This window comes from Malurus melanocephalus, unplaced genomic scaffold (assembly GCF_030028575.1).
Source record: "Malurus melanocephalus ecotype Western Australia unplaced genomic scaffold, MMel_1.1 scaffold_42, whole genome shotgun sequence".
NCBI lineage: Eukaryota > Metazoa > Chordata > Aves > Passeriformes > Maluridae > Malurus > Malurus melanocephalus.
This window is the reverse complement of record NW_026623274.1, coordinates 2,384,626-2,402,685: the sequence shown is the minus strand read 5'-3', so window position 1 is coordinate 2,402,685 and position 18,060 is coordinate 2,384,626. Positions and strand designations below refer to the sequence as shown.

The following is an 18,060-nucleotide window of genomic DNA, read 5'->3' as shown; positions in this document are numbered from 1 at the left end:
AGTGGCCAAAATTGTTTGATAAAAATTTGGGATACCAAAGCTTAGGGAGGTTAATGTTCTACAACACAAGCATATCCCCTAAACATCCTTTGCAATAGATGCGTATTTCAATAAAAACATTAAATTTATGAGAAAGGTGCAATAATGTCAAAACAACATGTGTAGGGTAGGGTGATTGCAGTTGAAAGACCTTGCTGTTATTGACATCAGAGTATGACTTGYCTCTTGTACAGGTAGTTTGATAATTTTTCATCAGGGCAAGAATGTTTATGATTATAGATTATAAAATGTGCATGCYTGGCAGAAAGCGGCAGGGGTAAACAGTGAGACCTATACCAACAAGAAGGGGAACACCAGTTTTACCCTTACTGTTAAGCTCCTAAAAGGCAGCTGTAAAACCACTGCAAATAGACAAGAGAAAATGTCACCAATAAGCTCTGCACACCCAGCTAATTTCTGCAGCATTGTAGTCATTTACTTCCTCTTCATGTTAATTACAGATGAGGAACTACCCAGTTTTACTCTCTGGCAGACATCTCAGCCAGGGAAAAGACAAGTGTGGGGAGGAWACAACAGTGATCTATAAACTCAGAAGCATTGAGAAAAGAATGAATAGGGAGTTGATAGTCCCCCGCCTCTCTCAAAACAAGAGCCAAGAGCTGGGTTAAGAACAAACAACAACAAAAAAGCACCTCTTGAAACATAAACCAGTTAACCCCCYTACCACAGGCTGCTTTAAGTTTAACAGTTAAAAAAATGTTTGAACAAACTCTTAGAATTTTTAAAAGAGGATGTCTATCAAGGGAGATTAACAGTGTTGCCATTGAGGAAAAAATAAAACAGGAAAGCTTTCTGAACAAGTCACAGCATCTGCCTGTCCTGTTCTTGTACTGTTAAAGATCAGTTAGTGGATTAGCAGAACTTTCCCCTGACCTACAGCACTTCCCAGGTCTAGATATTATGGGCACAGATGTCACTTCAAGAATCTCACCTATGGAAGCATCAACAAAGAAAATCATCTGCCAGAGCCATGGAAGAAACAAGAAATAAACACACCAAGAAGGAGACATCGTTCAAGTACTGTGTTCCACTCTGCTCACTGTGAGTATGCACAGCACTGGCTGTTATAGTATTTTCTATAAAATGCCTAATTGAACTGAATSTGAAGGACAACATCTCTGAATAGAGTGAAACAAGGCATGTTTGATACTCTCCCACTAGCTTCTGACAGTTTCTAGAAAAGGAGGCAGATAATGGTTGTGCCCAACAGCAGCTACAGCCCAAGAAAGTGTGCTAAAGTGCCTACTGTGCCAGAGGTAATCAGCTTGCTCTGTATTTCACCAGTAGCTGACAAACTAAATTGAAGTCTCACTACTTAAACTTCCCAAGTTAAGTCAGTCAATTCTTTTCATGGTTAATGATTTTCTCATTAAATGTTGTAATTTCTTATGAATTGCACTAATAAAAGCAAGTCCTGCTGGTGTTTTCAGTGGTGGTGGTGTTTTTTTAAACATTGCCTTCTCATTGATGTGTTAAATTAAAACCCCAGGCACTATGAGGGTGCAGTAAAAGTCTTTATTGTCAGAATGATTCCAGCATACTGTTTGAAATTATCAGACACTCTACTACTTCTTTTGCATTTAATTTTTTTTTAAATCCCTTTCCATTTGATTGCCCTGGCATCCATTGGAAGAAAAGACTTCCTTGCTACTGACTGTGAGGTGCCTCCTTTTGAAATCTGTTGTAAGGARCCAAAGGAAACCTGCAATATTTTACCAGGCACTGAGAGTCCATAATACATGCAGCAAACAGGTTACATGGCAACAGTAAAAAAAGTCAGATTCCTCTAACATCCTCAAACAGCCTGGCTGAAAAGTTTGTACTGTCCACTGGGTTTCCCCAGTGGAAAAGTACATCACAGGCCAAGTATTGATGAATCTAAAATAGGCAAAAATTCCTATGTTCTGATCAGACTACCAAATTACTTTAGGGGGCCAAAGGTAATACTAAGGACAGTAGATAAGGACTATTAATGGAAATTCTGGAAATGATTGCTTTTTCCTTTACACTTCTAATCTGAGAACTTTGYTGATTTCCTGTTCCCTTTTCATTAGTCTGAATCTTTGGGTCTGGATGCTGCAAAAAATAGATGTCCCTGTTTTCAGAGCAAGGCATGTTCTRCATAAAGATGTCTTTTTAACTCAGCTGTGATAAGTATTAACTCTGATGTGTCCCAGACAACTCTCAGGCATTGAGGTTTTGAAGAGTACGCCCTTGAATTACAAACTGACAGCCTATTCAGGCCACTTCTGTGCAATAAACTTTTTTTTCTTCTCCCCCAACTTCCCTCATTCCACACACATTYAAGCAAGTGAACTAACAGAATTCCACATTTTGCATTAACTGGWATTTCCAGCACTCCTAATAATTACCACATTCTGCAGAACATCCCAAGAAATTTTAATCTCCTCTTTCCTTCTTCTACTGTACCTGACTGGTTAGATAACAAATATAGTTATTAAGGGTTGGAGAAATGCAGGGGAAAAGACGCATAGAATAGAAGATCTTTTAGTTCTAGCAGAATTTAATCTCTTCCCCTCCGGCATTCAGATACATTTGCTACTCTAAAATACATTCACCAGTGCTGTCATTTTTTGTGAAATATGCCATGAACAATTATATTCACTTGTTATCTCTGAACAGCTTCAGTACAAAAGTGCAGTTATATTTTCATGTTTGTTCAGTTCAGCCTTTAGTCTTGATTACTATACCAATCAGATTATGCAATAATAATAGACAAAACTGTCTATTATTAAAGTCCAAGTTCAGTTCCTTGGGGATTTTTTCCCCCCTTTAAAAAAATAAACGAGGTTAAGAAAATAATTCTTCCTTTCRCCAAATGCTCCTGTTGTCAATCTTCTGATTTACATGCTGGTGGTGGTAATGATYTGTATTCATGGACAGTGCTTAAAGTACAATTCACTGACAAATCAGGTAAACTCCTGATAATTAATTTTAAAATATTGCTCTGTATCATCTTTCTAGAACTGAAAAGAAGAAAGAAATTCTGAACTGAGAATTACTAATTTTTAAGAACCTCATTCATCTTTGAGCCAAGAAATAAGAATTTTATGATCAAGATCCGTTGAACTACTCCAGTATCCTGTGAGGKGCTGCTCAGTTTTGAAATGGTGTCTCTAAATGGCCTGTGGGTATGGATCCGAATTATTTAGGCTGGATGTCTRAAGGATGTATGACCCAAATCCCTGCTAAAGGCAGGGTTCACTGTGGCACAGATGGCTCAATGCTCCATAGACTTCAATGCCATGTAAGTCCAAAGATGGAGAGTCTCCAAGTTCTCTGGGCTCCTCTTTCTGTGTTTAAGTCTCATCATTGTGATCTTTATTAACTTTTCCTCCATAACATCTAATTAAAATTCCGTTTGTTGCAACTCAGAGCTTTRAGTCTCCCCCAATCACTATGCCCTTCAAAGACAAACCTGGCTTCATCTTCCCTGTGAAGCAGATATAGAGAAAACTTCAAAGTGATTCTAYATACTCAAGTATTTGGTTTGCAAATACTCTTGTAATGACTGAATCATTTTCATCAAACCAGTCACTGCRTTTAGTCTACCTAGCAGTAGAGCCTGAATAGTCTCTGAAATATACAAAAACATTCAGTAAAATAAAAATGCAGACAAACTGCAAAAACATGACAACAAAAAAATGAAATTAAGTATTGGCTTTCTTAAAAACTATTTTAGGTCCAGAAAGGTAACTAACTATACTTATTTCTCCAGAAAATTTTGCAATAAAATACCATGTTATTCACATGCACTTACTGACTCCTTTAACTATATTTTTCTAGAAATGCCTAGGAATAAAAATACTAACAAACTTCCTGTAAATATAACAATGAAAGCTTAGTGCAACTTGTCTCTGGACATTTTTTCTTATGTCCATAAACTGTTGAGTTGTCACTGCAGATTTCTCTCCCCGCTGACAATTAGTAAAATAAAAAAAGCTCTTTCAACTACAGGATTTTGGACATCATGTTCTCAGACAGGAGTCCTGTAAGATGCAATGAAATGTGGCCTATAAACTCACACAGAAAATTTGCACATCAAATACTATGCATATGTCAATATCTTTTTCTACCCCCCTGATTCTATCTTCTACAGAAGCCTATGAAAATACAGAACACAGACATGATCAGCTCTCCAGAGATGCAGACATGGATGGCAACCTCCAAATAGAAGGATGAACTGGTAGTCACGTTACCAAAGGCTACTCCTTTGGCATTACAAAGATGGCAAGCACTGACTGCATTTGAGAGTCTTCTCTGAAGCCACAGCTTGMTGAAGAAACTCATTGTACACCCTTGGGAGCAACGATTAGATTCTGCTCAGGTAAACTAATCTATTTTATGTGCAGTCATTGAAAAAACGTCAGAAGCTGTTATCAGAAGACATCTCTTTGTGATGACTGTGCACTTGTGACCGGCTCAAAACAAAACCTGCTTAAAATGACACCTCTCTGGCCATGAATGCAAACAAGAAAGTAAGGATGTCTAGAGGGGAACACAATTCTAGTTACACAAGCATCAACGTTAACCAGCAAGCTGTTACCATCAAACATAACTCACCAGYAACCCTAAAGCAGTTCCCTACTGTAATAAATAACACAGTTGACAGTTAAAACCAAAGTTGATTATTGTTTCACAAATTGAGCTGCCAGTCCAGAAAATCTAAGACCCTTTGCAATTTGAAAACCTTTGATTTTCTAGGAACATATATTTAGCCATTAGTAGTCCAGCTCTCACACAGAATCAAACATGGACTAGCTTATGCTTAAGASTTCTGCTGTGAAAGTTACAAACCCTGATTAACAAATCCCAGTGAGGGCACTGCAGGAAATGTAGAGGTCCCTGTTTTCAATGATAAATACAGCATCAGGACTTCCTACAAGCTGTTTAAGAAGAAAAAGAAAAATAATCCCCTTGACATTCTCTGCTAACTTTATAATTTTGGTGTGGGTGTACCATTAACCTGCAGCTTAATTAAAAAGGAACTGTAGTGTCATTATTTAAAATACAACTCTTCCTACTGCTACAACTTCTCTATCCACTAAAAAAACAGCCCACCTCCACTCAAACAGCTGAAAGGTCTTTCTCTTCCCTACGAAAGGACTGTTGTTATTTTAAAAGGTGAACGTAAGCTCTATTCAGTTTGGAAGACTMTACTACTTTTTTTTTTTTAATACAAGAAAGAAAAACAGAATGCAACTTGGCAGTTCTCCTGTCTGCATCCTGACACATAAAATGCTACCTTTTTTAGAATGAAGTATTTGAATGCCACAGATTATCCTTTTCTGCAAATAAATTTTACATTTCTTATGTTCCGAAAGAAAAAGTTTCATCATTAAATGACATAAAATTATACTAAAAAAAAMCCCTTAGAACCACTGAACAGTTTTAAGGCAGAATTTACTATTTACATAATGAGAGTGCAATACAGYAACTCATTAAAAACATGCCTGCAATGTTTAATGTATTAGCTACCTAAAAGGCTCAAAAGCACAAAAAGGATTATCCAGAAGAAAGAGATAATATGCAAAGCATGTTTTTATTTATAGTGCCTTCTATCTCTCCTTTAAATGGGTGACTGCACTACATTCTGTTTAACTACACCTTATCATTACAGAGCAGATCACATAGAATAAAAGCAAATTGCTCAGAATTTTAGAACCTTCCAAACATGGAACTGCAGTTATCTCCAGCACAGCTACCAAGTGGACATATTTAAGCACTGTTTCTAGTTAAACCATCTTCAAGGGTAATCACCATTCTTATTTCTGCCTTAAAGCTTTCCTACATGGTAAAATTAATCACTGTAACAAAGAAGTCAACTGTTTCACAGTTTCTGTATTCCAATATATTGTACAATGCTTTTTTACTGCATCTTAATATATCTGTGATTAATGAACACAACTCCAAATATTTTTTCAATACATAATTTCTTCTGGATMTAATGAAAAATCTGTGTAAATAGCTAGTTAGCTGGCTTAGAGGTCTGGAAATTCTGGAGAGAAATAGCTATGCAGGCTTTAACAGACCATATCACAACTCAATATACTGCTCAACACACTCCTCAAACTACATCCAAAATGGCCAAAGACCTTGTTGAAATACCCAGCAGCTCACTTAAAACACCTCTGCAAATCTTTCTTTGAAAAGGAATGTGACATTAGTGGCTATTTGGCAGATCAGGTTTACCCTGCCACAACCTTCAAATCRCCCTTTATGAGATTAAAGGCCCCATCCAACTTGTGCATTCTTTTTAAGACACCTTTGGATTACATATAGGTCTGTATAACTACTCCTCTAGGGAAGTACCATACAAACAAATGATAATTCCATTGCATTTTCACACTTAGGCCATGTAAGACAGTGCTTGACTTGTGCTTTGTGTTCTTCCTAATCTCTGAGAAGAGCCAGTGCACACAGCCTCCTCTCATCTTTCAGATGCACAAACTACATGCTTATTCCACTCTGAATTCACCTGTGCCTTCTTTTGCTCACAAGTAGTAAAAAATTATCTTTGCATGTAAACATTTAAGTCGCAGGCATGAGAGTCTCTATTTTGCTCATGGAACACAAGACAGGTTTTTCACACTGTGGTAGCAAACAGCCCTTCACCTCAGGCCACAAAGGTCACAAGAGTGAGAAGCTGAAATTCATTTTGAATGAGGCATTTGTGAATACTAAGGGATCCTCTGTTAGAAACACCTGAGGGCTTGCTCAGGTGCCTCAATGTAGCTGTCTGGTGCCTTCTTACCCAAACACAGTACCTGAGACTTGTAATTGGGGAACGCARGAATTGGCATGGGAATTACAAATGACACCTTCCTTGGCTGAGTGGCACTACAAACTAACCTGTAAATTTCAGAGCAACTCACATGGCACTAGAAATGTATGTTTAGGCAAACGGATTTGCATTTGCACCCTGAAGGTGCTACTAATATCATTAAGATAGACAAAAATCACTTACCATCTTTGAAGTCAGCATTTTTCTTCCGCACCAGAATTCGGAAATCTTCTGCTGGGTTAACACTGCCCACCTACAAAAGGTACAAAACTCAATTCAATTGTCTGTCGATATGCATCTCTTCATTCTTGTGAGGTAACAAGAATCTTTACATTTCTTTTTACTTTAATATGAAGACAGAAGCTCTACACATCTCTGCATTCAGACTCAAAAAATGCAATGTGTGTTAATACACAGTAYTCCTGGCAAAGGCTGGTTATGACATGAGCAAGATGAACTCACTCTGCTGCACTGTTACAAGYTGACCACATTCTCTGGTGCTGAGAGAACAGAAGCAAGAATTCAGGTTACCTGCTAGTTCAGACTTGAGACCTCCTGAAGCACAGACCTCTTAGACCTTCCTAATCTCATCACATGCTTAGGGAGGAGTGGGAGCTCCCAGGCACGTGGGTACAGTGGTTTGCCACTCCAATAGGAACTTCAAAATTAAGAGCTTGCACTTATGTCATCTACTCCTTTCTGGCACAGTCTGATATCTTAAAGCCAAAGCTTTAAATAGGTATACACGTGCAGCAACCTTTCAAAGGAACTAAACCCAGGTCAACTATAAACAAACACTGAAAAATGGATACATTAACTCTACGGCAAAAGCCCCACAACCCTACATTGTTTGAATTTTCCTGGAATCAAAATTCTCTTTTTTTTTTTTAATTTTTATGCTTTGCAGTCGAAATAATTTATGACCTTGCAATACGTTTGCTTAGTCTCATTGTGTTTCTTGTAAATCTGGCAATGCCACTTTTCAGGAAATACCAAAAATTTCTATTAGGTGTGCAGAACATTGAAATCTTTCTAGATGTTAAGACTTTTTATAAATATCTATAACCATGTTTCAAAACAAACCTTAAAGAATAGCATATCTGAAAACAAGTGAAGTCACCTCAACATTATTTTTTTTAATARGAAAACATTAAATAAAGAAAGGTGGAGTTTTGATACAGGTTTCATCTACCCATAAAATTAAGTTAGATCTAGTGGCAAGATGAAGCCAAATTTCTGATTTAGACACCAGTTAATGCATACAACTGTGTCTAAAATCACAGCAATACCTTTAATCAAATACACAGAGGCAACTTCTATGTTGCAGAAGATATGAAAGACAGCAAGAACAAAATTCACTGAAAAAACCACTGAACTCCAATTCTGTTTTCTTTAGATCCTCAGGCTTTCCATTTAGAGATCTAAACACTGGGAGAAAATTTTGTCCTAAAATATCCAAGACTGATAGAAACTTGTGTTAGCATATGCCTAGGGCAGAAAAAGTTGTGTCTACRATCTCTAGCAGAGTCTCAAATGTACAAGTAGACAGTATTTCAGTCATGTTTCAGGAATTCTGTAYAATCACTATAATAGACTCAGAGAATTAATCTTCCCCTTTAATAATAAGATTTGTAAAAATAYGCTTACAGAGGTGATATTGCCTTCAGCAAGTTTCAGGATGCTAAAGCTCCCTTCCTCRTCTTCAATTTTTGGTTTCTTAAGGCTGGGTTCATCTTCGCTGAAAATGAGAAGGACAAAAATGAATATAAACACTTGAAGTAAATTGCCCTGACTGCTAACTAGGGAGTCAGTAAATTAATGAAATATACACTGAACTAAACTTCATTACTGTTCCAAAGTCAACACTTAACCATGCCTCACCTCAATTTCCCCCAGGCTGCACAAACCAGACAACAGAAACAGAGATCAAACTTCATATTAGCACAAAGCAAAGGCATCAYTTGTTGAAGGTAGGAGATTATTCGTGCTTATTTCAGGTGTGGATTTACTCATACAGACCCTCTTCACYTTTCTAAATACAGAATATCTCCACTTCATCTGGAACCTCTATGTTGAATTAACCTTGATAATTTACAGTATGTAACATGACATTTGATATTCTCACCAGATTTTTTCTAAACATGAAATGTCAATGAAAATTTAACATTTAAGTGAGATATTAATTTACTCTTCAATCACTTCCTGCCAGTTCCTGGAATTTATAGCTAATACAAACCTGTTTACACAGTGGCTTTTGAGTCTAATGACCCCTTTTCTCCATCAGCACGTGAGAGCTCCGTAAACCTCCACTTACAGTCACTAAAACCTGCCAGACAAACCCCAATTAAGCAGATCAGAACTGTCTTCAGACATTATAAACTACACCTCAAAATTATTTCAAAATTCTACTTGTTATTTTTAAGAAGGTAATTGTGATTTCGGGCTACTTTCTCACTTTGTCCTTACTGGTAACAAATAGCAAGACCTACATTAAAACTAGGAACTTAATTCTAGCATGTAACATGCTACACTATACAGCACATCCCAGCAAGAGAAGAAAATCCAGATAATCACAAAAGGGGAAGAAAATCAGGTGCGGTCAGGCTACTGACACAKAAGAATTGATTTCAGTTTAAAAATGACTGAAAGTTACTCAGCAACCCAAAGGGCAGGATTTGTGTTCAAGCAATCCCAAAACAGAGTAACAAGYTTTTCTGAAAAATTCTGCTACTGCAGTGAAAAGAAGAAACTACTTGGTGATGTAGGAACAGAGCCAGAGATCCTGGACTAGGAGCCACTTTTCATTTTACAGGATTAGAACTGATTGCAAAAATTGCATTGCACGTTACAGAAGCAATCAACTTGTAGAAAGAACTTGTAGTCTTCTTCCTTTTTGCTTTCTACAGYACACTCCTCCCCAACTTTACAATCACTGTCTATCTCACTTTGTTTCCATAGTCTTCTCCATCCTTTACTTAATTTTGTCACTACTGAAATGAAATCCCTTCTCCTCAGCAACTCCTGTCATTCAGCATAACCTTACTTATCGCTCTAGGAGAAATGATGACTTTAGTTATGCCTAAGGACAAGGATACGATACCTTTGCTTCATTCCCAACTCTGSTGACTTTCTGACTAACCTTGAACAAGTTGCTTGATTGTTTTGAACAGCCAGTGTATTTCTCTGTGAAATGGAAAAACTGGKATTTATCAACACCAGAGAGTAGAACCTCTACTGGAACCAAAAATCTTGTATATTGAYGTGGTTTGATGAAAGGTGTAAAGAACAATGAAGATTCTCTTTTAGAATATTTTCCTCCAAAAGTATATGGAAATCAATTTTCATTTTTTTCTTCCTGMATTATTTTTACTGATTCAAAATGCTTTGGGATTGGAGGAAGGAGAAAATAAATGATGATGCTGCATTTAACAGCCTAGGACCAAATCTACAGTTGTCATTAATCAGTGCAGCACAGCAGAAACTAATGAATCCATAGCCATTTATACCAGCCAAGGATCTGACATTTAGAATATGCACTGATTAGCAGTATTTTTAAACTGCAAAACGTGCAATTACTATTTGAGAAAAATTAATAAAATACAAGATTAATTTAAAACACCCACTTCTACCTTAATATAGAAGCCTCTCTCATCCTACAAAGCTGGCTGAGGTAAAAGCCTCCCCACAGCCAACCTAAGAAGGAAARGGTAAAATGTTTTCTATTTTACTGGAWTTTTTTTTAAACTAAAAAGATCTTAGCAAAAGCWATACAAATAAATACTGGAATCTCTWTTAAAATAGCATGCCTACACAATTATGCTGCTTTAGTCCCATCAGACCTTCAAAATTAACGAGCAGAATCTGCTCAATATAATGACAGGAGACATAAATCGGTTTTAGAAAACAAAAATAATAGTTAAGACATCTTCTAAACAACTTTTTCCAAGTACTTCMGTACAAACTATATCTTAATTTTAATATGCTGAATGTYATAGAACCATAGMATTTAGAATCAYAGAATGGTTTGGGTTGGAAGTGAMCTTAAAGAAMACACCTACTTCCAATGGCCCTGCTGTGGGCAGAGACACCTTCCACTAAACCAGGCTGCTGAAAGCCCCRTMKAGCCTGGCCTTGAACSCTGCCAGGAATGGGGCATCCACAGCTTCCCTGGGCAATCTCTGCCAGTGCCTCTGTTGTTTAATATTTTCCTTAATCATTGTTGCAGATTGAYGTACTTTTCTTTATCTAGGGAACAAATTATATAATTCAGCTTTTCCCCAAACACAGAACAAAACCATACAGTCAAGACTGCTGTCGTAACAATGATAAACTAGTCCATTCATTACCACAGCAATACCATTTTTCTGCAATTTTTAAAAAATCTTACTATCATTCATTCTTTTTGCATAGTTGAATTTGTATACTTTCAGTTCCTTTACAGATTTTTTTTTAAAAATCATTTTTAAAATTCCTTACATCAATTTCTATCTAAATTACTTTTACAGCTGCTTTTATCACCCCTCTAAAGGAAACCAGTTTATAAACAAAATAGATTTTGTTCTTGCTTGTCAAATAGATGCTTTTGGGAAGATACATTTTAAAGCAACTACCAGTAATGGGTCACTGCTTTTTGTTAAAATTATTTTTCTAGCTTGTTTGAGGCCAAATTTTTTGCCTTTTATTTCTAAAGTGGTTCTATCACTTTTTAAAATATACATATAAATGTACGTATGAACACAAACCCAGAGAAACTGGGGCATASAGTAAGGAAAAGAGAATTTAATCAGTATGAATTCACAGACACACCAAGGCAACAGGAACACAGTGAAATCAACAACAGCAACAAAAAAGGCCAGGTGTTTCCCAGGCTGCAGAGAGAAATGTGGTCATTAGTCTTCAGCAGCAAAGCAAAGAGTCCTGTGTCAYGTCTTCCCAAAGACAACATGCTGAGGAGGCTCTACCCAACCCTAAGTAAAGGATATATGACAGCTAAGCAYGAGCTCAAAACACCTCAAAGACTTTATTCCTAGTGCTGAAAGGACTGAACCACAAATGACAAAACGAAGGGAGAAGGAGCCAACTGAGAACACTCCAGCATCCCAGCAACGCACTAGTTATATTATAGATTTCAATAAATTAATTTCTAAGAATCAGGTTTTGTTTGAGCAAATTGATTTGGCTGGGGTGAGAGTACAACTGCAGGAGCAATTTAGTATTTGATCTTCCTATTTGCAGCRAAAATAAACTAAACACAGTATATTCAATAACAACAAAAATACTGTTGTCYTAAAACTTGCTCAAACAATAGCTGTTCCAGAACAGTCTGTAACAGCTTGATTTTTTTGAGACAGTCACCTTAACTGTGCAGTAGATAATAAAAAAGCTGGTTTTCTTTTGATATTCAAAATGAAAGCTAGAGAATTACCTAAAATCGAGCACGCTGAGAARGAAGGCTCAACTTTATGGCTAACTTAAAGCTCCATGGTATTTATTCTACAYTAAATTAGACCCTCTGTTAGTGTTATTTGACCTGTTTTATAACCACCTCTAGGACAAACTGTTTGACCAGGAGGCAGCAAGCCATGCAACAGGTTGCCCAGAGAGGATGTACAGTCTGCATCCCTGAGGGTTTTCAAGGCCAGACTGAACAAAGCCCTGCTTAGACCTCACAGGTGACCCTGCTTTAGCAACAGGTTGACCAAGAAGCCTCCTGTGGCCCATTCCAGCCTGATGGATTYTGTGATTCTRCGAYRGCAAATACAGACATGAGGAATTTACACACTGRTTCCTAGTGCATCCTGTACTGCAACACTATGACCACCACTATTCACTAAATACTCCAGACATTCTGTGGCACCACAATATTCTCTATCCATCAGTATTTTTTCCAGTATGTAACTCATTGATTTTCTGTTCAAAAGACTCTGAGCCTGCTTCATYCAGCAAAAACAACTTGAAGTGTTAAAAAAGTTTCAAAAATAATCCATAATACATCTYCAACTTACTTGTCTTTGAAGATATCTTGTGCAGTCTTCTCTTCTTTTTTCTTGCCAACTTCCTTTAGGGGGAAAAGTGCTTTCACTCTTTCAAGAGGAGCCTGACACCTTTCTCTCACCACATGAGGCACATCCAGCATTTCTAAAAGGTGCTGCTCAATTGGTGGCAGTGGCTTATCAGGGTGAAAAGCCTTGTGCTGCAAACACTGTGAGAAACAAAACAGTTTGAGCAAATTAAAACTTTCAATTACATTAAAAACTTTTAATATAATGCCTGTACACCTGATACCACATGGTATGTGCAAAATATCTTCCATATTAAACATGCTACCTTTGTATTGCTGAAAAATATTCTGYCTCACAGTGGATTGAAAGTGTACGATCAACTGTTTAAGGAGATTATCAATGATATTAAACAAGAATACTGATATAGATGAGTGTTCCCACTCACCGGAATGAGTTCTAGGAAAATTATTAGAAAAATCCCTGGAATGAAATATTCATCTGCAACAGTTCTTATTTTTAGCTTCACTCCACCTTCAAAAAGCAGTTCTATTATAAAACAGTCACATGGGAGAGGTTTCTATACATTTCAAAATCAGGTAATGAGATCTATCCCAACCACATATTCCAGTTATTGTAACAGTTTAATGTCTCTCAAAGAAACTATTTCTTCTCGGTCAATAAAACTCAGTATGCAGACAGGAGGAATATTCATCAGTTTAAGAGCAAATGGAAAGAGAGAATTCTAAAAGTGCACAGGTGGCACACAGAATATAGGTATGTTTGGAACTCAGCTTTGAAAGGAGTAGGGAATGCAGGGGCCTGATAGATGCACAAAGTTGGAACATGTGGTGAAAGCTATGGAGAGGGATTTTTCATCCTGTGTGTAGAGTCAGTGCACTCAGTCAAGGAGCCAAACAGAGAGGGAGAGATGAGGTTAATGATGAAGGCTACAGAAATTCCATGGAGGGTTTTGATAACAAAGTAAATATCTTTACAATCTTGTGACGTGTGGGATAGCAGTAGAGAGGTATGTGCATTTACAAGTATACAGACAAGATACCAGTGCATGCACACAAACACATCAAAACATGTGATGTACATGGGAGACAAATTTTTTCCACGCCCTCTGTACTGGGTGCATTAGACACCAGTGAAGRTAACGACTCAGTAAACTAGGAATACAGCAGAGATTTGTTCCCCTGTTGGCTGTCAGACATGACATTAATTTTAAAAAGAAAATCARAGCAAATAAAAGCCCCTGTTCATGCTGGAAAGATGCCAATAAAGAAAATCCAGACAATATGTGACACATCAATACTGATGTGTTTTCAGGCTGCCATTAAGATTCCAGTCCATATCAGAACATACTGTCAAAAAGAGGAAGTTGTACAAGGCTAGTGATTTGGAAACACTTGTAATGATTTAAGGCACAATTATTTTGAAAGAGAGTAAAAACATTGCTGGAAGCTGCAGTAGTGGCTGCTATGATATAAAAAAAAAATAGGTAATTGAACACAACTCACAAAGCAAAAACCTGAGTCCCCCCTGTTATGCATGTTTCAGGCTGAATCTTCACATGTGCAGCTGCAGGAGCTGAGCAGACTGAGTGGTCACAGCCTCCACTTGCACCTGTTTTTAAAGTAGATGACTACCTCTGAAACCTGAGATGGCAGGAACTGTCAAAACTCAGGTGCTAAATGGAGACTAAGTTAAACAGACAACTTGGAGTTTCTAAACCAGCACARTTCCTCCTAACCTTACTTCCCCTTCCTTCTGCGTCCAGAAGAACCATTCCTACCTTCACACTCRGTAACCCACACTCGTCACATCTTTCCAGACTCACTGCTCTATTCATGMATGTTGTCACCCATGCACCAGCTCCTCACTGCTCTTCCTAATTTCCTTACTTTTCCACTTTTAGAGCCATAGACAACTTTCAGGAAAAGGGGTCATACCAAGATACTGGTTAAGGGACAYRATTAAKKKGRKWWMYCMMMTTAATTCTGTGATAAGCAATGACAAATATGCACCAACAGACCAACAAGTCCATCTCTGYAGAGAACCACCATCGCTGAACAATTTGATTATTTAGCTAGCAAATAAAATGCACTGCATTCTGCAAATGTCTTAGGTGTTTCAAATCTTTGTACTTAAGAGGGACAACTTAAAAAATAATGTTGGAARTCTGCCATTACAAAAGCTATGGAAGTTCACTTAGGCTTTTCTGGAAGCTAGGAATAAAAGTTGAAAGTCTGGATATAGGATATTACTCATTTTCCACTCCAGAAAGCATTAACAACTAGTTTTCATCCACTCTGTCATTTCCTGATGCATACCACTACTTCCAGAGATATAATTTAGYTTGATGTTTTTGTTTAAATTCTGGCTCTTGTCACTTATCATTCCAAATATCTTCATGAGGCAACAAAGCAAGGAAAYGAAGTAGGAGTTCATCCTTTTCTTCAGAGTTATTTTTCAAAACCATTTATAGGTTCTGTTCAGCCCAATCTACTTACTGGCTACAGTCAAAAAAATATGCAGAATTTTTCTTCAGAGTTCTCAAGGAACCAGCAGTGTCACTTGGCCTAAGAGTAAAAGACTCTCTTTTGCACATTTTTGCAGCAAAGAAGAGCTTACACAGAGTAATAGCAGTTTTGTAATAAGACAAACAAATGGGGCTGTGCRTGGCCAAAAGAAAGCACGAAGACGACCGGTAGGTCAGGGCTTTCTAAACAGCAAAGACAGAAACCGCCTCCTACATTCAAACAATCAATAAATACTTTTCCTACCACTAGCATTCACCCTTACAAAATCCTATTATCCACTAAGGAAAACTGGCAAGTTATTCAGTTATTCTCTCCCAGCAGCAATTGACTCAAGTGCTGGAACAATGCCATCACACTATTTCAGAAGACCAATAGCACACCTAAAAAAACCCCATCTTTCATGGATAGGTGACATCTACTAAACCAAAAGAATGCAAAACTGTATCTAGCAACATAACAGAGRAAATTGAAAATCCCTGTGTGTTTCATTTACAAGTGAAGCCAAACTTTTTTGCAATATCCAAGCTTAACAATCCTTCCTAAAATAAGCGTTGTGCAGAGGTCAGTTCATTTTAAGTTCTTGCCCTGCAATAGCCTCCAACTGATCCAATCCCGCATTCACACACTGTCTTGTCAATGTAACTGGCAGAACTTGAAGAGAACGYTGAGTTCTTCAGGTGTCAATCAGAGTAGGATTTGAAGACAGTGGGCTTACATGTGTTCCTGAAACATACACTGACCTTCAGATCCTTGGGATCTTCTGACAACACTGAGGAAGCAAGGCTTTGGGAAGCTAGGGTAAGTTTTCTTAATTTAAAAAAGCATCTTCTTCCTACTTGTAAACTGAAATAAATCCTGAGGAATTGCTGAGATATGATGAACATGATTGCTGTAATACCATTTTTGGTCAATTTTCAGAGCAGAGTTACATACTCAATATATATCCATGGTTCTGTATACATAACAATTCTGCAGTTGCTTAAATTGCAACATAATTTTTCTTATTTTTGAATTTGCTGTGTCATTTTTTGAACACTTGAATTCCAATGTATAATTAAGTCTCTCATCCTCACAGTTGCAATGAAAGTCTTCGTGATATGAAAGGAATGTAAATCAAAATGGAGACAGCTTGATATCATAACTGCGGGAAGTGTGAACTGTTCTGCTTCTTGTAAAATGCATCAGCTTAGACACCCCAACAGAACATTTCAAATGTCAACAATGTTAACCATTCATTACTGATCCCATTCACCTTAGACGGACCTGGCTTGGAACCTCTGCAAGATGCAACAATGCACAGAAAAATGTGAATGACACAGAATGAGAAGCTGAAGATGTTCCTGATTCAGCCAATTTTTCTCTTCGACCAAAAGACTGAATCTATGCTCACAATACACTGCTAAGATGCAAGTTTTTACTTGCCTAGAATATGTGCCTGTGAATATCACTGATGCTATTGCAGACACCTCTCCACAGGTATAATTATCCCTTGCTTCCTGGAAACTGGAAATTTTAAAAATAAATCTGTTAGGGACAACACAGAAATCACTGGTTACCCCATACTTTAATGCCAGACATTAATATCTGCATTTTCACTGGAAGGCATATCCTTCCAATGTCAGAGAAAGACAGAAAGGTGAAAAGTTTTAACAAAAGAAGTTTTTTAAAAATACCRTATAGTTCATCTCACCTGATATAATCTCTGAAAATGAGGGTTTGGGATTTTGCTGGGCTTAAATAGGTCTTCAAAASTTTCTCCATCTTCATGAACCAAATTCATAGAATCAATCAGTGAGTCAACAGCWGATAACTGATCCGCTAAGGCAGCAATTACATACAAAGAAAAATTAAATACACTTGAAGATGGATGCATTTCTTGAAACAATTTATAAATGAAGATTCGCTTCACAATGTGAGATTCTCACCAAGTCATTACGTGCCACAGAATACACTGCAGCTATAGATGTACCAATAAAGAATATGGATAATGGACACRTAATAAACCCCTGCTTTATTTAAGGACTACAGTGCAAAGTCGTAAAGCCTTTTKCTTTTCCCCAAGACCTCAATTATTGCTGTCTTTCTGCTTTTACTTTTCTTCCTTTTCAAGATGTTTTCATTTGCAACAGAAGGTTTATRGGCCACTTGGAAAATAAGGAGAACAGTTGGTTTGCAAAACTAAATGGCACAATATATAAATTTTTAAAGTTATGATTGCAAATTAACACAGTTCACAATAGCCAACTACTGCTTTGGTAGGACAGGTTTTAGATTTGTTATCAAACTGCTGTTACAGSCAAGAAAATAGAAACTGTTTTAGAAACAAACCAGCATGCTATATATACCCTGACGTGCAGGTGCCCATTCAGTGCATCTCAYAACTAATGAAAGAAGTGGGAGTGGATTTTGAGCTACATCCATTTAAGGCTCATTGCTGTGCAAAACTCTCAGAACAGCAAGTCAAGCTTTATGTGGCTGCATGCTCTCCAAAGATGGCATCCATCTCAATCTGGGCAAGTGCACAGTTTAGTAACACCCCACAGAAAATACTGTCTTTGCCTTTGTACATTATTAACAGGCCATACTGCAAATGGCCACAGGACCAGCTTTGCACCAACAGAGCAGCTGCCTCTGTTCTAATTCTAGC

At 37.4% G+C, this 18,060-nt stretch overlaps 1 protein-coding gene across 1 annotated transcript in view; it reads right to left on the bottom strand.

The window, feature by feature from the left end:
* Positions 1-18,060, bottom strand: part of XRCC5 (X-ray repair cross complementing 5) — a 49,576-nt gene that overhangs the window by 10,208 nt on the left and 21,308 nt on the right. Inside the window, exons 13-16 of the mRNA XM_057364786.1 lie at positions 17,104-17,231; positions 12,871-13,067; positions 8,513-8,603; positions 7,049-7,118 (exon numbers count right to left, since the gene is read on the bottom strand). Of these exons, the coding sequence (XP_057220769.1) occupies positions 7,049-7,118; positions 8,513-8,603; positions 12,871-13,067; positions 17,104-17,231 (486 nt within the window). The remainder of the gene's footprint in view (positions 1-7,048; positions 7,119-8,512; positions 8,604-12,870; positions 13,068-17,103; positions 17,232-18,060) is intronic.